Source organism: Lissotriton vulgaris, chromosome 7 (genome assembly GCF_964263255.1).
Source record: "Lissotriton vulgaris chromosome 7, aLisVul1.2, whole genome shotgun sequence".
Taxonomy (NCBI): domain Eukaryota; kingdom Metazoa; phylum Chordata; class Amphibia; order Caudata; family Salamandridae; genus Lissotriton; species Lissotriton vulgaris.
The window spans coordinates 339,104,670-339,123,027 of NC_141695.1; the positions used below are offsets into that span (position 1 = coordinate 339,104,670).

The 18,358-nt window shown below is 42.2% G+C and overlaps 1 protein-coding gene across 1 annotated transcript in view; it reads left to right on the forward strand.

Moving 5' to 3' along the window:
• LOC147701524 (circularly permutated Ras protein 1-like) overlaps positions 1-18,358 on the forward strand; it is a 223,338-nt gene that overhangs the window by 122,604 nt on the left and 82,376 nt on the right. Inside the window, exons 5-7 of the mRNA XM_086930201.1 lie at positions 7,077-7,151; positions 10,307-10,389; positions 15,026-15,208. Of these exons, the coding sequence (XP_086786327.1) occupies positions 7,077-7,151; positions 10,307-10,389; positions 15,026-15,208 (341 nt within the window). The remainder of the gene's footprint in view (positions 1-7,076; positions 7,152-10,306; positions 10,390-15,025; positions 15,209-18,358) is intronic.

Genomic DNA, 18,358 nt, shown 5'->3' on the forward strand with positions numbered 1-18,358 from the left:
GCATATTTTCTGTAAATTCACATTATCTTTCTCAGTCATGTGAGAATGAAGTCTGACATTCTCAGTAAAACATGTACCTCCAACAAGGACAGAGACTGTCAGTTGATTCCTTTGTGTTCTACTGCAGCCTCCTAGAGTGTTCTATAGAACAACTAGAGCGCTAACAATCCTACTTATTACAAAGGTATGGCACACCTGAAGCCATCTTGATTGGAATAAAGTGGTAACTCTTAAAACATTTAATTTAAAAAGGAACAAAATGAGGGGGTATATTTTGCCATAGAAAGTATTATTAGTGCTGCAGAAAGAAAAATTAGAGCACATTTTGAGTGACTTCTCAAATCCTCTTCTATTTCATTAAACCAGGGGTCTCCAACCTTTCCTGTAGTGAGAGCTACTTCTGGTCAGTGAAAATCGTCGTGAGCTACTTAAGGCCAAGCAACTCGCGCATTTTTTCGAGAGACGCCGCACGCCCAGTTTCATTTACTTTAAGCCTAATTTTTGGACCCCTTACTTTTGTTTGAAGAAAATGGGCCACACTCCCTCTTTTGAAGTGACAGACAGCCGTAGGTTGTGCTACCTGAAGCAAAACCTTGTCTTGCTTTGAAGCATTCCTGGAAAGTATAATGAGCTATGTGGGATACAAGCCTAAAATCTCCTTTGGTAATCCTCAATCAACTTGTTCACACACTGCAAAAGTTATACCTCAACATATATATTCCTTACCAAATGTGATTTATTGAAGTCTAGCTTAGATGTGCAGTCACTAGTTTTCAAAAAAGAGACTCATTTCGTAAGAACCTCAATTATTTCCCCTTCACCACATACTCTTTTTTTTGTAAAGTTTTAAAATCTCCCATCCTGGTTCATATATATATAATTTTTAACTCATTTGATTTATTAAGGATTTTATTTTCTAACATGTTTTCTTTGTAGGGGTGAAAAGGGATTTTCCTTTAAGTAGAATACATATTTTTCAACATAATACATGGCCCAATCAAGTACAAGTTTCACTGAGTTTGAGGAAAAATAGAATTTCAACAGTCACAGATGATCTATGCCCGTGGCCAATGGGAAGGTTTCCAGTTTTGTATGTGGCTATTCTGTTTAGGCAGGTAGGTACCCTCCCATAGCTTCATTTGTAAGCAGGATAACGTCTAAGATAGATGCTATTTTTTTTGTCACCTGGAAGTATGAAAAGTTTTAAAAAGCACCAACAAAATTCAATTTTCTAAAAAAGACACTTGTGATGCTGGTTTTCTTCAACAGAAGGTTTTGAGGGCTTACCAACACTCATCATACCAGAAATGATGGTGAGAAGCCCGGGTGCTAAATAACTTGGGCAAATGAGTCCAGAACTGTTTTCAAGGACAACAGCCAATTGTGATTAACTAATCACATCACTCTGGTTTCTCCCACGTCCCCATCTTCCCTTTCCCCTAGCAAACTTAACACGTCAGTTCCTCCACCAATTGAGGTCTTTAAGGTCCCTACACCTCGAGTAAAACAACAACAGCATCTTGAATTTGCTCAGCAACTGGTGAACACTTGTGCCTCCCCAAGTCCTCAAGAAAGTCTTTCCCTTGACTCTGAGCAAATAGCTAAAAAATAAATAAATAATATCGATAATAAAGGCAACACAGGTAAGGTAATAACACAAAACAAAACAGAGAGAGACTTGGAATCTGGGCTCTGCACACAAAATGGACTTGACTAGAGCTAGTTCTTACTGGCACTCAGAACTAAAGGTACACAAGGTTGCAGATATACCACAAGAAAAGTATGAGCCTTTTTCTGGTGTCGGAGCCTATGTTAGTACATGAAGGTAATCAAAAGATTTCTGAACTCAGGGTTGAAGTAGTTTGCTTTCTCAGCTCTGGAACAATCTCGGATATGTCACAAAGTCTTACATCTACAGATCTCTTACCCGAGCAGTCTAGCCTGAATCAAATACAATCTGCAAAAACCCTGTGCAAAGTTCGGACAACATTGTACCATCCTGCCCAATTGTTGTAAAAGCCCCTATTGGATGATAGAAACAGTACGCTTGCTATTACAAATTAATTCTGGGAAACTATAATGAAAAAATCACCGCTCACTGTGGATGCTTAAACAAATTGTTTTAAATATCATTTTCCTATAATTTATTATGAATGTGGATGACGTGTGACGGTCTGCTACAGACCTTTTGCAGAGAGTTTTTGTGTTAATATTCATGCAATATCCATAAATAAGTTTCTTTTCATCCAAACACATTACATTTTAGAAATGCGACCGCATCACAGAGACTATTTGCATTAAGTGAGCTGCTGCTGTGTCAGATATTGAAAACACACATCCCTATCCCTGAATATTGGATAAAACAAATGCATAATTTAGACGAGCGTGCCTGTGCTCTGTCAATGACCAGGCCACAGAGAGTATGAAAGAGTTCAAACGGGATCATAAAATCGTAGCTTTCTGAAGAGAGGAACAATTACGTTGTTTTCAGGAGTGCAGATTTATCGTGTGCCTTCAGCCAAGGAAACTGGAACTTGGCAACACACTACGGTCCTGTTTATAACCAAGAGCTGGAAAGTGGGAGAAAAAGATATTTCCAGTCTTTCAAGAGCCCGTGGCATACCAACGGCCAAGGTTAGAAGACGCACATTGCAGCTCGAGTCTAAAGAACAATGGATTACTATGGTGTTTACGGGCCAGGCCAGCGCTTACCGTTTGATCTGCTGATGACGTTCCAGGCAGAAAAAGGCGGCTGGTGGGGTTCGTAGCAGTTCAATACTGCTTGCGTCACCTGCATCTAGCATGCTTTCTGGGACTTCCTGCTCCACTCCGACCCACCTGGTGCTTGCTCCGGCACATGTCCTGACTTTCCACAGTCAAGACTGCAGTGCCGGTGTGTGAATGCAGGTGGCGTGGAGCAACAGCGTCATCATCTTTGCCCTTGCCCACCCCAGCTAAGCTCAGTTAGTGACGGCCAATCAGTGCCGGTGGTTTTGTTTATGGCAGGCAACGGCAATGAAAAAAGGACTGAGAACACTAAATGATGAGAACAGGCTACACAATTGAGATGCAAGGCACGAGCTACTCATGGGGGTTTGGCGAGCTACCGGTAGCTCGCGATCGACCGGTTGGAGACCCCTGCATTAAACAATTCTGACATGCAGGCTCCCAAGATGGCCACCAGAGACAAAAGAGCTCAAATGTAGCCCAAATATCACCCAGATGTAGCCCAAGTATAGCCCAATGACAGAATGTCCCAGAGTGTTCTAAAGAACAACTAGAGCGCTAACAGACCTACTTATTACAAAGGTATGGCAGACCTGAAGCCATCTTGATTGGAATAAAGTGGTAACTCTTAAAACATTTAATTTAAAAAGGAACAAAATGAAGGGGTATATTTTGCCATAGAAAGTATGATTAGTGCTGCAGAAAGAAAAATTAGAGCACATTTTGAGTGACTTCTCAAATCCTCTTCAATTTCCTATAAAAATTCTGACATGCAGTCTCCCAAGATGGCCACCAGAGACAAAAGAGCCCAAATGTAGCCCAAATATTACCCAGATGTAGCCCAAGTATAGCCCAATGACAGAATGTCCCAGAGTGTTCTAAAGAACAACTAGAGCGCTAACAGTCTTACTTATGACAAAAGTATGGCACACCAGAAGCCATCTTGATTGGAATGAAGTGGTAAGTCTGAAAACATTTAATTTAAAAGGGAACACAATTAGGGGGTTCATTTTGCCATAGAAAGTATGATTAGTGCTTCAGAAAGAAAAATTAGGGCACATTTTGAGTGACTTCTCAAATCCTCTTCTATTTCATTAAAAAAAATCTGACATACAGACTGATACATGCACTTTGAATACCAGCAGCAGACTTCCCTGGTGAGCAGTAGCTTTACTACAGTGATCTTTTGAGCAACTAGAGTGCTAGCATTAAGAATTTATGGCAAATGTGTGACACATCTGAATGCCTTCTTGATGGAACCAAGCATTGAAAATGCAATAGATCTCGCCCTTGTTTAAGTTAAAGCCATTCTGTTTGTAATGAGGTGGATTTTTAGCTTTGCTTTTATTAGTGTTTTTAAAACTTTCATGTAAATAACATGCATATGTATGCATATATGTATATGTATGCATGCATTTATATTTGTATTTATATAGATATGCAGATTATATGTGTTTATATATGTATGTATATATATATATATACACATACATATATATAAATGCATATGCATATATATGCATATATATATGTGTATATGTGTGCGTGTAGAGAGAGGTAGAGTGGTAGAGGTAGAGAGGTAGAGAGGTAGAGGTAGAGAGGTAGAGACTAGTAGAGAGAGAAGTAGAGAGGGAGAGAGTAGAAAGTGAGTAATAGAGAGTTGAGAGTGAGTAGTAGAGAGTAATAGAGAGCAGTAGAGAGAGTAGCAGAGAGTGAGTAGTAGAGTGAATATTAGAGTGAATAGTAGAGAGTAGTAGAGAGTGAGTAGTAGAGAGTGAATAGTAGAGAGTGAGTAGAGAGTAAGTAGTAGAGTGAGTAGTAGAGAGCAGTAGAGAGTGAGTAGTAGAGAGTAGTAAAGAGTGAGAAGTAGAGAGTAGTAGAGAGTTAGTAGTAGAGAGTGAGTAGTAGAGAGTGAGTATCAGAGAGAGAGAATAGTAGAGAGTTGTAGAGAGTGAGTAGTAGAGAGTAGTAGAGAGAGAGTAGTAGAGAGTGAGTAGTAGAGAGTAGTAGAGAGTAGTAGAGAGTGAGAAGTAGAGAGTGAGTAGTAGAGAGTGAGTAGTAAAGAGTGAGTAGTAGAGAGAGAGTAGTAGAGAGTGAGTAGTAGAGAGTAGAGAGTAGTAGAGAGTGAGTAGTAGAGATTAGTAGATAGTGAGTAGTAGGGAGTGAGTAGTAGAGGGAGAGTAGTAGAGAATGAGTAGTAGAGAGTGAGTATTAGAGAGTATTGGAGTAGTAGAGAGTAAGTGGTAGAGAGTAGTGGAGAATATTCCAGAGTTTGGCACAGCACCACTTGCACAATAAGTCCAATCAAATCATATCACTTAGAGTCCATATTGAAGCGCTGAATCTTGTTGTATATTCAAATTCTTTTATTTTCCTAAAAAGATATGATAAGATATGACCCAGGGACCCCCAGTATGCAAGGGCAATTAGTCCCCCCTCTGTAAACGCGCCAGTGGCCTGCGTTGCAGAGAGGTGTAAAAAGGGGCATAGCCTCATTACACCTCTGTGCAATGCAGCCCCCTGGCACATACTGGTGGTCATCAGTGATGTCATTTGAGATGTCATCAGTGATGCCACTGACCTTGTCATGAATGATGTAATATGTGACATCATCAGCAGTGGATTGCGGGTGCGCGATATATAGTTAGTACTAACTATATAGGAGCAATTTCAATGGTTTTGTATGAGTGAAATGTCCAGCTAACTATAACACCCCTAAAACGTATAGTTTTTTGAGTGAATTTTAAAGGTTTTTTAAATGCTAATTCCTAACTATATAAGGCCTGAAACCTATGTTTTTTCAGTGAATTTCAAAGGTTTTTAAAATGCTAATTCCTAACTATATAAGGCTTGAAACCTATGTTTTTTTCAGTGAATATATATACACACACACACATACATATATCTGTCCAGCAAAACCACCATTTGAACCTGTGCCTCCATCGTGAGATGAGGTCTCACACAATTTACTTCCAAAACAAACAGCTCCAAGCAGGATCCAGTCAGAGCACTCAGCGGGCTGTAGAAATACCATTTATTCACCTCAGACGCGTTTCGGCAATGCTGCCATTTTCAACGTAGGTTACATGGTAAATGTCACTGAACACACCTTTATATACAAATGCATTCACTCCATCTTGTAATAGGTAGTAGATGTCAAGAGAGGAATGTTAGTTCTCATTACAATGACTTGTTTGTCCTCCGCCATCATTAGTGTGTCTTTAACTATTCAATTTGGCACAGTTCTATTGCTGGTAAATTCATTTTGCCTTAAATGCATATTCCAACTCACACTGACAGCGAGAAATCATATATTAGTTCACAAAACATCACACAGTTCGTTTCTTTTTGTCCTCTGACTTATAACAAATTTGTCTTGATATCCCATTGTCAGAAGTGATCTTGCCAATCAATACATTTCAAACTATCGCCCTTGTTTTTCCTCTGTAATTTTTCGGGATCGAGTCTATGACAAAATAGAGCAATTAATTTGCATTACCCCCATGTATCTCATAGATATGGTGGGCTACTGGTTAACTCCTGTCCTCATTGGCTATGGCTCTTAAGTGCTGTAGTATTCTGAAATGAACAACGTGGATTGTACTTCTCGCATATAGTTATGGGCACAAGCATTGTAGCACATATACCACAAAATTACTCCTACAATTGTAGGCTTTACGAATGATCATTGGGGTATTTAATAGGGGGTATGATCCTAACCACATGTTTAGATCTATCAGGTGGTCATGACACTGAGATGCTTTGGACATTAAGGACCAAGAGCAGTGAATGTCAGTATCTCCAGACCCTCCAGCCTTACTTCATTCTACATACAACTGGGAAGTCCCTGTGAAGCAAAGCTCTATCACCGGCATTCTGGTGGAAGCCCTGCTATCTGTCTCTGTGCCCTCTGCCCCACCGTGGCCTTAATTTTCTTGAGAAGGACCAGGAAGGGTTTGAAGAGACCTGGCATCTCCAAGAGCTGCAAACCACCGCATCAAGAACAAGAAGTGCAAGGATTATCTAGGAATCTATGAAACTATGTGATTCGTTCGAAGATATGCCATCCATATTCTACACTATTATCTTACATAGAAGGGCATGGTGTTAATGCCTGGAACTTCCCTATGTTCTATAAACAAGGCAGCCAGTAGCAGAAGTTTAACACCGAAAGGGAGCACATGATTGTCCAAGACAGAGCTTAAGGCTTCCATTTTGTTTATCTTTGCTGATGTAGATGTGTATATGAAGGTCAAAATCCACCACACACTGTCAGAAATACCCACCTCTAACCATGTGTACTGATTAATAATGTGTAAAGTCCTGACACAAATCTGCTTTTCTGACAGCTCCTCCTCCAGATCAGCTTCCGGCCAATTGTAACATCGTTCTTTTCAACATTTCTAAGCTGGTGGAGCTCACTGGTAAGAAAATATGTACTTGCAATAACCAATCAAACAGGGTATTTTGGGACAGAAAAAATGTTTTTTCTGCAGCAAAGTAAAACGAACACCGCGTAGACCCCGCAGGGGTAAGGAACCCAAGCATGACGATTCAATGCCTTGACTTCAGAGGTGCCCCACAGAACACCCACTCCTCAGTGCATAAGTGATGCACATTAAGTGTGTTTGGTTATACATACTTTTGCATGCTAGAACTAACCATAACGAGCATTGGCAAAACCAATGCGTCTGACCTTGGCAAGATGGTACAATGGGTTGTTTATATTTTTTTATTGCAAACATACTCCACAAAAGTAAGAAGATAAAGGAAACAATGCTACGCCTTAACGAGGCATCATATGCTTGCAGTAAAACTAAATAAATTAACAAAGTGCCATCCCATATAATCGTATTAGATCAGAGTAGATGCTTTTAACAAATAGGCGTACTCAGAACAGGCATAGAAACCTTTTAGTTTTAATGCACATCCCAGGAAAATAAGATTATTGATGGTACAAAAAAACACCGTCTAAACACCAGGGCGACTAAAATATAAAAGAATAAATAATGGAAAGAAACAAGTGTTTGCCAGTGAAACACTTCGTCACCAATACTCATTTATTTTTTTGTAAGCATTTGGTCACTATCTTTAGAAAGTGGCATGTTTTCTTTTTCCCTCCTGTTAATGTTTGTGACATATGTTTGCAATAAAAACACAAAATGAACCATCACATCACCGTGCCCCTTGTTTTGTCAATGCCTGTTTAAAGTGTATTTCAGTGCTGTTTTCAAAAGCTGTCTGAGGGATGTATGGCTCAGCTTCTGCTTAGGGCGAAACATGTATTGATCCAGTAAATGTTGACATTTAGATTGAGGGATAAATAATTACATTTGAATTGTTTTTCTGTTTCCAATCATTGCTTTGATGACTTCCCCTTCCCTTCCCCTTTCCTTCCCCTTTCCTTTCCTTTCCTTTCCTTTCCTTTCCTTTCCTTTCCTTTCCTTTCCTTTCCTTTCCTTTCCTTTCCTTTCCTTTCCTTTCCTTTCCTTCTCCCTTCCCTTCTCCCGTCCCGTCTCTCTTGCCTTCACCCTTCCTTCCCCTTCCTTTCTCTTCCCTTCTCGCTTCTTTTCCTTTCACTTCCCCATATAATCACCATCCCTTCCCCTTACCTTCCCTGCCTCTTCCTTCCCTTTCCCACCCCACCCCATCCTATCCCTTCCGCAACTTTTCTTTCCCTTCCCTTCTCTTCTCTTCTCTTCCCTTCTCCCTTCCTTTTCCTTACCCATACCATCCCCACCCCTTCCCTTCCTTTCCGTCCCTGTTCACTTCCCCTTCCCTTCCCTTCTCTTCCCCTTCCCTTCCTCTCCACTTCCCCTCCCCTTTCTCTTTCGCTTCCCCTTTCCTTCCCTTTCCCTTCTCCCTTCCCTCCTCCCTTGCCTTCTCCCTTCCTTTCCCTTCCCTTTTCTTCTCCCTTCCTTTTCCTTCTCTTCCCTTACCCATATCATCTCCATCCCTTCCACTTCCCCTTCCACATTCCTTACCTTTCACTTCCCCTTCCCTTTAACTTCCCCTCCCCCCTTCCCTTCCTTTCCTTTCCTTTCCCTTCCCTTACCTACCCTCTACCCTTCTCCGGTTCCCTTTCCCTTTCCTTCCCCTTTCCCTTTCCCCATACCAACACCATCCCATCCCTTCCCTTTCCTTCCCCTTCCCCATCCCCTTCCCCATCTCTTCCCCTTCTTTTCCCCTTCACCTCCCCTTCGCTTCCCTTTCCCATCCCTCCCATTTCTTTTCCTTCCATTCTTTCACCTCCCCTCCCCTTCGTTTCTTTTCCCTTTCCCTCCCATTTCCTGTCCTTGCTTTCCCTCCCTTTTCCTCCCCTCCCCTCCCCTCCCCATCCCTTCCCTTCCCCTTCCTTCCCTTCCTTCCCTTCCCTTACTCATTCCCTTACGTTTCCCCCTTAATTAAACAAGGATTAAATACTTCCATTGCTTCAGCTAATGTGGCAGGGAAGAGAGGCCACTGAACATATCTTAAGTATTAATTTGCAAATCGGTGATAAAGGCCAGGTGGGGTAAGGAGACACAGATGGGAGAAGGAGGAGGGCCATACTGGGGACTGAACCCAGCCAAAGGAAACTTTACAAAGACCCGCACACACCACTGCGCAAGTGACTGCAGCGAGTGAGCCTGGCCCTGACTCTCTGCAGGGGGCTGGAGAAAAGGGTATCCTCCCCACAGAAACCAAACGACGCCCATCATAGCACACATTTTAAAATATTTTTGATACAAAGCTGAAAACCTTACAGCTAGTTGTGGTCTGGAAGGTGTGCAATATTACAATACTTCAGTGTGTGTCACAGCAACAAAAGTCCTCCAAAGCAGAGCTTCGTGTGTGTGCTTCTGAAGATGTTGTGTACCAGAAACAGAGCACTTAGATTGGAATCTGGCAGGAGAGACTTCGATAAAGATGCATTGCTCATCTGATGCTGTTGCACCACTAAGAAAAAGGCCATGCAGAATCCCATCCCTAGGGCAATACCACCATATTGAAAGTCTGTGTCAGGATGCAATGCCCACAACTTTTCATGTGCCAGCTAAAAGTCAACAGCAATGTTTGCTCCTAATAATATTAGGTGCAATATCCCCGCCAGGGGTACCGTTCAAGGAAAATACATCTCGTCTGAGCCACGGTCCCCTCTGCACAGGTTCACTTCTCCCCAGATGATAGAGTGTCTGGCGTTTGCGGAAGGCTTGGGTTTGGATTGGCCATGGCTTCTCCGCCTGACTCCCAAGAAAGACAGTGAATGCCTCCATCCAGACAGCAGTGATACTTTATCTGGGCTTTGGGGGAGACTCTGTGACCTGGCCCAGGGAAATGTTTACGAGGGAGGCTTTTCGCCCTGGGTGGTGGGCTCAGACTTTGGTTCTGGAGAAGTCCTGCTGGGGTGACCTACCTTTGAAGGAGAGGAACCTGCACTTCCTAGTGGGCATAAGAGCAGGCCCTTGACCAGAAGGAAAGAAAGGTGGGCCAAGTGGATTGAAGGCAACATGGATGGTGTCTTGACAGGATCAGCTGTCCATGCTTCTGGTGCTGAGGTCTCCATCCTCCTCCTATTTTATGTCTGTTTCTTCCACAGGGCAGCCTGTTTCCGAGAGTCCTGTATTCTGTCAGCAGTGCTCGGCCGCTTTGTCTGCGAGAACCCAAGTGGACGACCAAGAGGTAAACATCTTTTAGGGACTGGAAGCAAATATTCAAAGCATCATGCAGAAAAACTGGGATATGGTGGAGGTAGACACTATTTCTACAAAGCAAGATGGTGTCAAGTGTGAAAAAGAATTCACAAAATATCAGTGACCGTATGAAAAACATGATGCTGGAGAAACCAGAGACAGTGACATTTTCAGAAGAATGAGAGAAGTCTGGCGCAGCGCCTTACCATAGCCAGCATTTACAAACGCTGTGGATTCGGCCTTCTATAAAAAGTCTATTGTTATTTCAGGATCAGCATTGTGATAGGGTCCAACTCCATAATGTCAAGGACAGCAATGCTATGCCAAGATGGCTGGCATTAAGCCATGAGCAGCTAACATAATGCCAAGGATGCCACTGTATCCCAAAGCTTGCCAGCATTATGATAGACGTGGCATAATTTTGCCAAGGATTCCCAAAATACGTAGCTCCTATTTCTATCTTCCTTTTTTCGGTATCTAATTTTCAAATGTGATGACCATGTGATGTAAATCCCCTCTCAATTCTTCATTCATGTTACTTGCTTTCAGGATCTACATTTTTCATTTGATACTGTTTCTTTTCAAGATGTAGCTGTCTCTTCTAGACTTATTAAGTTATGGTTTATATTCGTGTGTAGTTTTGTAGACCGCTTGTTTTATTTCTTGAAAAGTTGTGAATGAATGTACCAGCTAAGCCTTCCATGGATTCCTTGAAAGGACGGCTCTGTCTGATTATTCCTCCTCTTAATAAAAACCTTGCCCATAGAACATCTCTTGCTCTCTGATCCTGTTCCATGCTGGTATCATTTCAGCATTTCCCAAGGGTACACCCTGGATCTTATGCAACTGATACAACCAGCCGTCCGGTTCCTACTGTATCTTTCACCCACTAAAATGGTATGGTTTTTCCAGGTCTCAGGAGAAGAATAGACTTCTTGATAAAAAACCTGCAATTGCATTCCATCAGATATGTTTGACATATGCTTATTTGTAGGGGAATCATTTGTTCCTGCCTACATTCTTTCTACAAACCATGGTTTTTAGTTGTTTCTGTGTAGGGTAACAGAAAATCCAGGCTTCCCAGATGTTCAGCTTCAGATCTAATCGTATTCCAAACTCATATCAGAGTATTCATGCTCTGCTCCCACAAATGTTTCTAAAGATATATCATTATATCACTGATACAATAATATTCTGTAACAATGACGTGGTCTGTAGTGATAGAAATACACACCTCTGGGATATAGTCTAACCAGAACCATTTCACCTCCTTGATACAAGCACAATTTGGCACATTCTGCATACTGGGTTTGACATTGCTCATTCATTTTAAATGTTACAGGTTAAACAAACTAAATTAAGCATTCTACAACCCAAGGGTGTCTGACATCCATACTAAAATTCATCAAAAACACAAGCAAGAATAACAAGAAGCCACAAGAAAGAGCTTAAACAAAAATGCATAATATAGATAGTTTTTATTATCTTCCCTGATGTAAGAAGGAATTACCATATTGGGTTTTTAATACATGCCCCACTAACATATTATAACAAAGTGTTTGAGTTTTATAAATAGGTTGCTTCAAGAGATAAGGAGTATTTGTTTTTCCTTAATTTGCTGATGCCAATTGAGATTTTTTGGTTCCAGATAAAACATGTTGAGGCATGAATTTGAGCAGATTGAAACGAAAAACAAAACAAGTCAATTTATATTTGCATTACAATTGAATAGTTTCTGTTGCAAATTATTGTGGAATACTTGTCATTCAGCGGATCGCAAAACCACTGCCATATTAGCTCAATGGGGACGGTTTGGGCCAGTCCATTCTGATTGGTTGATCTGCAGAAACTTGGTAAAGGAGAGAGCCAGGAATGCAGGTGGCTTGAATGCCAATGTGAACTTTAATCATTACAGTACTGACAGCAAGAGAACAGCCTAGGGTGCGTGAACACCATAGTGTACCTTAGTGGTGGACGACTAGTTTGGAGATAAGTGTAAAGCAGGCTCTAGAACTCAGGCCAAAGAGAGGTGAGTGAGAAGTGGGAGCCCAGAGGCACTCATTCTCAGGTGGATTAATCTTCGAGTGCACTGAGGAGAGGTGTGGCTGAGAGGCTGGAGTGAAGATCCATAGTGCAGGTTTATAGCAGCATCTGCAACAAGGGGAATCAGTTAGCGAGGCAGATGTGGTGCCAAGGCCGAGCTCTCAGGTAGGGTCCCAAACCAACAGAAGTTTCACTTCACAATCACGCTTCACGTTAGTCATACATACAGGCTAATGATTATCTCATATTCTGTATCCAGGTTTAGGAATGAAGTATTGTGTTTTTGCATCCCACCACAGTCCTCTTTGTACGTTGCCTGTGTGCCCTCAGGGTCTCCAACACTTTACAAAAGCCTCAAATGTGGATTCCGGTCCCTTGTTACACGTTGGACTTGTGTCAGTAAAGTCCATGCGTGCATGAACCAAGCAGAGATTTCAGGGACAAAAGGGGGTATTCCTTAACTTAATTAAGTTGCTGACTGCACATAGATGAATAGGTTGTGAACAGAACTGTGACTATATCTAGAATTTTTAGACAGGAGCCCAGACTCACTCGCTTCTCCTGCAAGGGCCAATATCCCCTGAGTGACAAAGACAGCATTACTTTGCGCGTTCTCAAACTAGATGAGCAGTGGAGACCCAGAATGTATAGCAAGGAAAAGAAACAGCAGATAACACTAGGTAAAAATTATTATTATGAATTTTATATTAAAAACAATAACAGTCCCCATAAATGTATGAATGCAATTGATACCTGAAAAGGGTCCTTAACAGTTTATAATAGTACCAGGTTACACATCATAGGATTATTAATAATGTTCACAATTAAGAACACAAAATTACAGCCAGTGTTAGGAGGTGATACCACTACCATTTTGTATTCGGTTTAATTTTAGTTAAAATCACACAGTAACAGAAACTAACATAAAATAGCATACTTATTTACTAATTCACCATCAAGGTATTAATGCACTGTAGATATTAAGATGCCATTCTGGATTAGATAGTTACCTAGATTAAGGTACAGACTGTTAAAATAGTCTGACCTGGATCAAACTATGGCCAGAAGTAAGGAGATTGAATTTTTCAAAAAACAGAAACCAGCATTCCTTGTCATGCGGTAGCACACCAGTGGAACGTCCAAATACAAATGACTGCTCCAATGACAGGTGGCGACCAAAAATGACCCTTACTTTTCTTACAGATGTCACTGAGCAGAGCTGGGATAAAACAGGTCGCTGTTTGTGTACCAAGGACCACCTCTGTCTGTTTAGGGTTGAACTCAGCACATGTTTCTATGCCCAAGTGTCTCACGGGGAGCCTGAACTTGTACATTTTAGGTTTTTTTATTTACCATTGTTAGGCAGTGGATGATGAATGCTGGTAACCGAGCCATAGTAGCTGAGAAATCTCTCTTTTATAATGTGAAGATCTTTAGCCTAGACATGGAGGGAAGGTGAAATCTTTAGGTTGTCATGGGAATGGTAACTTTGTTAGCTCAAATTAATTCTTCCCAAATATAAAGTAATTCAAAACTTGTGTGATAAATCATTTAACATTTCTGAGAAATGATAAGCTCTTATCTAGATTTTGTATTAAACTTCATCCATTTCTCTGCTGTCATTCTAGAGATCAGTTTTACTCCTGCTCCCAGTGAGTTTTATTAACTGAAAACATTTGGTTCAAGAAGCTGTTCCTTAAATGGGTACTAAAGCCAGGTTATGTCTGCACTGAAGACTTGTAGACCTCCTTGGAAGTCACCTGTGAGCCTGGCGTGAAGGCGCTGAAGCTTACTACGAGTGGGATTTCTTGATTGCTTTGGATGGGACTGGTTTATGAATAGACTTGGATGCAGATAGAGAGAAGCCTGTTAGTTCATGATCAGAACACATAGGTAATAAGGATAGATATGTGACAACATACTGTGATGCTAGAAGTTCAAGGTTAGCTAGAAGCCTACAAGAGCCCTGATGACCTGGTTGATCGCTCTGGTATTGTGATAGCCCAAGATTAGATGTTTACGTTTAACAGCAAACTTCAGAATACAGATCAAGAAAGGTTTCACGAGGCATTCAAAGAGGCTAGACTGTACTCTGGGAAAGAGCGGCCATGTTAAACAGGACCAGGCACTACAATGATCTAACAGGGACTTGGTTCTGGCGGCAAGGTGCATTCTTTGATGTAGTGGAGGAGCGCTGGAGGTGAATTGTTTGCGCTGGACGTGTTAGGACCCATTATTGGTGAGGCCTCATGTTTTAAGCTGTGTCTGGTTCATGCTCCAAATCATGTGCAGCGAAGTCTATGGAAGTGCCAACAAAAAGCACATAGGATGGTGGCCTTATAAAGTACGATGTGAAAGATAATATAGATCACTGGTGTTAGGATACTTAGTCGTGCCATGCTGTGCATTGTTTTTTTGGCTGTATTATTCTTTTCTGTTGAGCTTATGCTACCATATACTGTGCTGTGTCTTGTTTCTAATGCATCTGCTGCCTTCTTGGCACGAAGCAGTTGTAGTTAAGCTACTGATTCGACCTTGAAATGCCCCTCACTGACAGATGTGCACCACTGTTTTTATTCCAGTTCTGGCACTGTGATTTCTGTGGCACTTCAATCCCTGTAGAGAGTGGCTGTGTGGCACCACAACCTGGGGGTGATAACCTGTACGTGGGATTCCCTGACCAGGATGGAAACCGCTCAAACATGGACGACCCCTTGCTGATCTTCTGCATAGACACCTCCGGCAGCATGTGTGTGACGTCTAAGGTGAGCAATAGTTCTTTCCAATGTAACTAAGGTATGGGGCATGGCCGACAGGTGGAGTTACAAACCACACAAAGGAATCCCCCCAATACATAAAGTGAGTCTCTCCCAAATCATATGCGAGATCAGAATCCCAGATATTATTTTTCTGGTCTCCAGCACAGTGTTTGACAAGATCTAAATAATATGATTATGACTCTAAGAATGGAATTTGATGTGGGTATAAAAGCAGTCTGTGAATTCTGATGTTTCTGATGTTGTGCATTGGTTTGGGTCACTTCATATATTTGTGGAGAAGGACAGGGCAAGAGGAAATCCAAGAGGAAATCAAAACTTTGATCTTCAATCCAGTTGTTCTGAAAAGCCAGTAGGGCTCGGTTCACACAAACCTACCAGAGTATACAAGCCTTAAATGGACAGTAAGTATTTTGACATCCTGAGCCCAGTTTAATATCATGTATTTTGCAGGCACCAGCCTGCCAGAGACTTTCCCTATTGCCTTTACTCTCTCTCTACTTGTGGTCAGATATTTCACATACATTGGTGGAGATCACTGAAACCTTTGAAGATCAAATGACAATTTGTACTAAACTCTCCAAGGACATTAAGTCTGTTAGTTTTGTCAAGAAATACTTTACTGGGTAGAGTCTGCCCCATTATCTTCAAAATATAAAATGTCTAAGATTTATTTCCACTATTCTGATGATACCTGTCAGTAAGCAATAGAACTCCTGTTTTCGGTCAATTATTTTGTCTACATATGTGCATCAACATTTTGGGAGTAAGGGAATGGCTACCACCGAGCAATGAGCACACATACCATTTTGAGGAAAGGCATTTAAACATTGAATTCTAAAAATGGATATAGGACAGGTACCGATCATCTTTAACCACTATCAACTGAATAAATATTTTATCATCACTCATGGTCATAAACAGCTAATGGAAGGGAAGGAGGTATTAAAGTTTGCAGATTGGGTAGCGTTGGGTCCTAATACCTTTATTTTTGCTAAAAGTTCAAAGAGAGTTAGGCAATAGCGTCATTGTGAGATAGAATTGTGATTGGTCCGTTGACCTAAAAACAGATGAAAACATATAAAAAATAAAGGAAAGTTCGAACTTCATTAAACACGGATGCCTGGTCCCTCCAACTTTTAGCTACCTCCCCTACCCTGAATCTTGATCCCTCGGTAGCAGACAATCAACTTCGAGAATGGATAACATCGTCATTAGACGTAGTCCTCCCTATTAAAAAACTACCCAGTAAAAGAAACTCTTACAAATCCCCCTGGTACTCACCGGAACTACGTGAACTACGCAAAAAGTGTAAAAGACTGGAACGGGCGGGCTTGGAGAAAAGACTGGACTCCCAACAATAAAGAAACCTATAAAGCAACTATGAAACAATACAAAAGTCTCATCAAAAAATCACAAGCCACCTACTATGAAGAAAGGATCATGGCTGCATCCAACTCCTCCAGAGAGACATATCGCGTAGTAAAAAGTCTCCTGAAAGTACCCGAACCGCAACCAGTTGCCGATCCATCCGGTACTAGATGCACCCAACTCGCTGAGTTTTTCTCAGCCAAAATTTCAAAAATAATAATGACCTTCCCAAATACTAATTCCCCCATGGACCTCCCATCTGGACCCGTCAACCCAGATTTACCTTCGCTTAAAGCTTTCCTTCCCGTCTCAACCGAGAAGCTGTTGGATACTCTCAACCGGGTGAAGAGCGGCTCACCAGACGATCCAGTCCCCATGAGCAAACTCAAATTAGTAGCACCCATTATAGCTCCCCACCTCTCGACGCTGATAAATGCCTCGCTCACCAGCGGCATAGTTCCCATCAGCTGGAAAAACGCGGTAGTCCACGCACTCATAAAAAAACCGCATCTGGACCCCCTGGACCCCTCAAACTTCAGACCCATTTCCCTCCTTCCGGGCATTAATAAAGTGGCGGAGAGAATCGTCAATGAACAACTCTCAACATTCCTGGAATCTAACGGTCTTCTCCGTAGCTCACAGACAGGATTTAGACCTGGACAAGGTACTGACACCGCCCTTCTGGCAGTGATAGAGGAGGCAAGGTCTATTCTAGATACAGGAGGATCAGTGGCAGTGATCCTCCTCGACCTGAGCGCTGCCTCCGACACGGTGGACCACACCATTCTTTTACACCGTCTCCGAAAAACGGGCATCTCAGACCTAGCTTTGGCATGGTTAAATTCATACTTGGAAAATAGGACTTTCAAAGTAGCCGACACCCATGGCCAATCCAAATCCCTCCCCTTGAACTGTGGAGTTCCTCAGGGCTCCTCCCTGAGCCCCACTCTTTTTAATGTATACATGGCCCCCCTGGATGACGTCGTCACTCTATTCGGCATCAAGGCGGTCATGTATGCGGACGACACGCAACTAGTCGTCTCCATCAACCAAGCAGACCAATCAATGGACAAATTAGTTTCCTGTCTGAACAACATCTCCATCTGGATGGGCGACTCCAGGCTTAAACTCAATGGAGAGAAATCCAAAGTCATGCTTCTGGGAAACCCAAACAAACTACCCTCGACCCTCGCCTGGCCAGCCAGCATGGGCACCCCTCCCACACCAAAACAAGAAATAAAAAGTCTTGGCTTTTGGCTGGACCAGGAGCTCAACCTCAGAACCCAAGCAAGAAAAACAGCCGGAACCTGCTTCGGGCTCCTACGAACAACTCACAAGATCCTCCCGCTCATTCCCCCCCAGTCTAGAAAAATTCTGTTGCAAGGTCTAATTTTATCAAGACTGGACTACGGAAATGCCCTATATCTAGGTGCACCCATAGCGACCATAAAGAAACTGCAGCACACTCAAAATGCTGCAGCAAGACTACTGACGGGAACAAAATCAAGATGCTCAGCCAGACCCTCCCTCAAGGCCCTTCACTGGCTGCCCATCCAAGAACGTATCTGATTCAAAGCCTTGTGCATCTCCCACAAGATCTTACAAGGCAAGGGCCCACCAATCCTGAGATCCCTGGTTAAGCCCCACAAATCCTCCAGAGAACTGAGATCAGACACCCTTTCTTTAGCAGAGATTCCCAGAATAAGAAAGGCTCGCGCCGGCGGTCGCAGCTTCTCTTACAACGCCGCTAAACTCTGGAACAGTCTT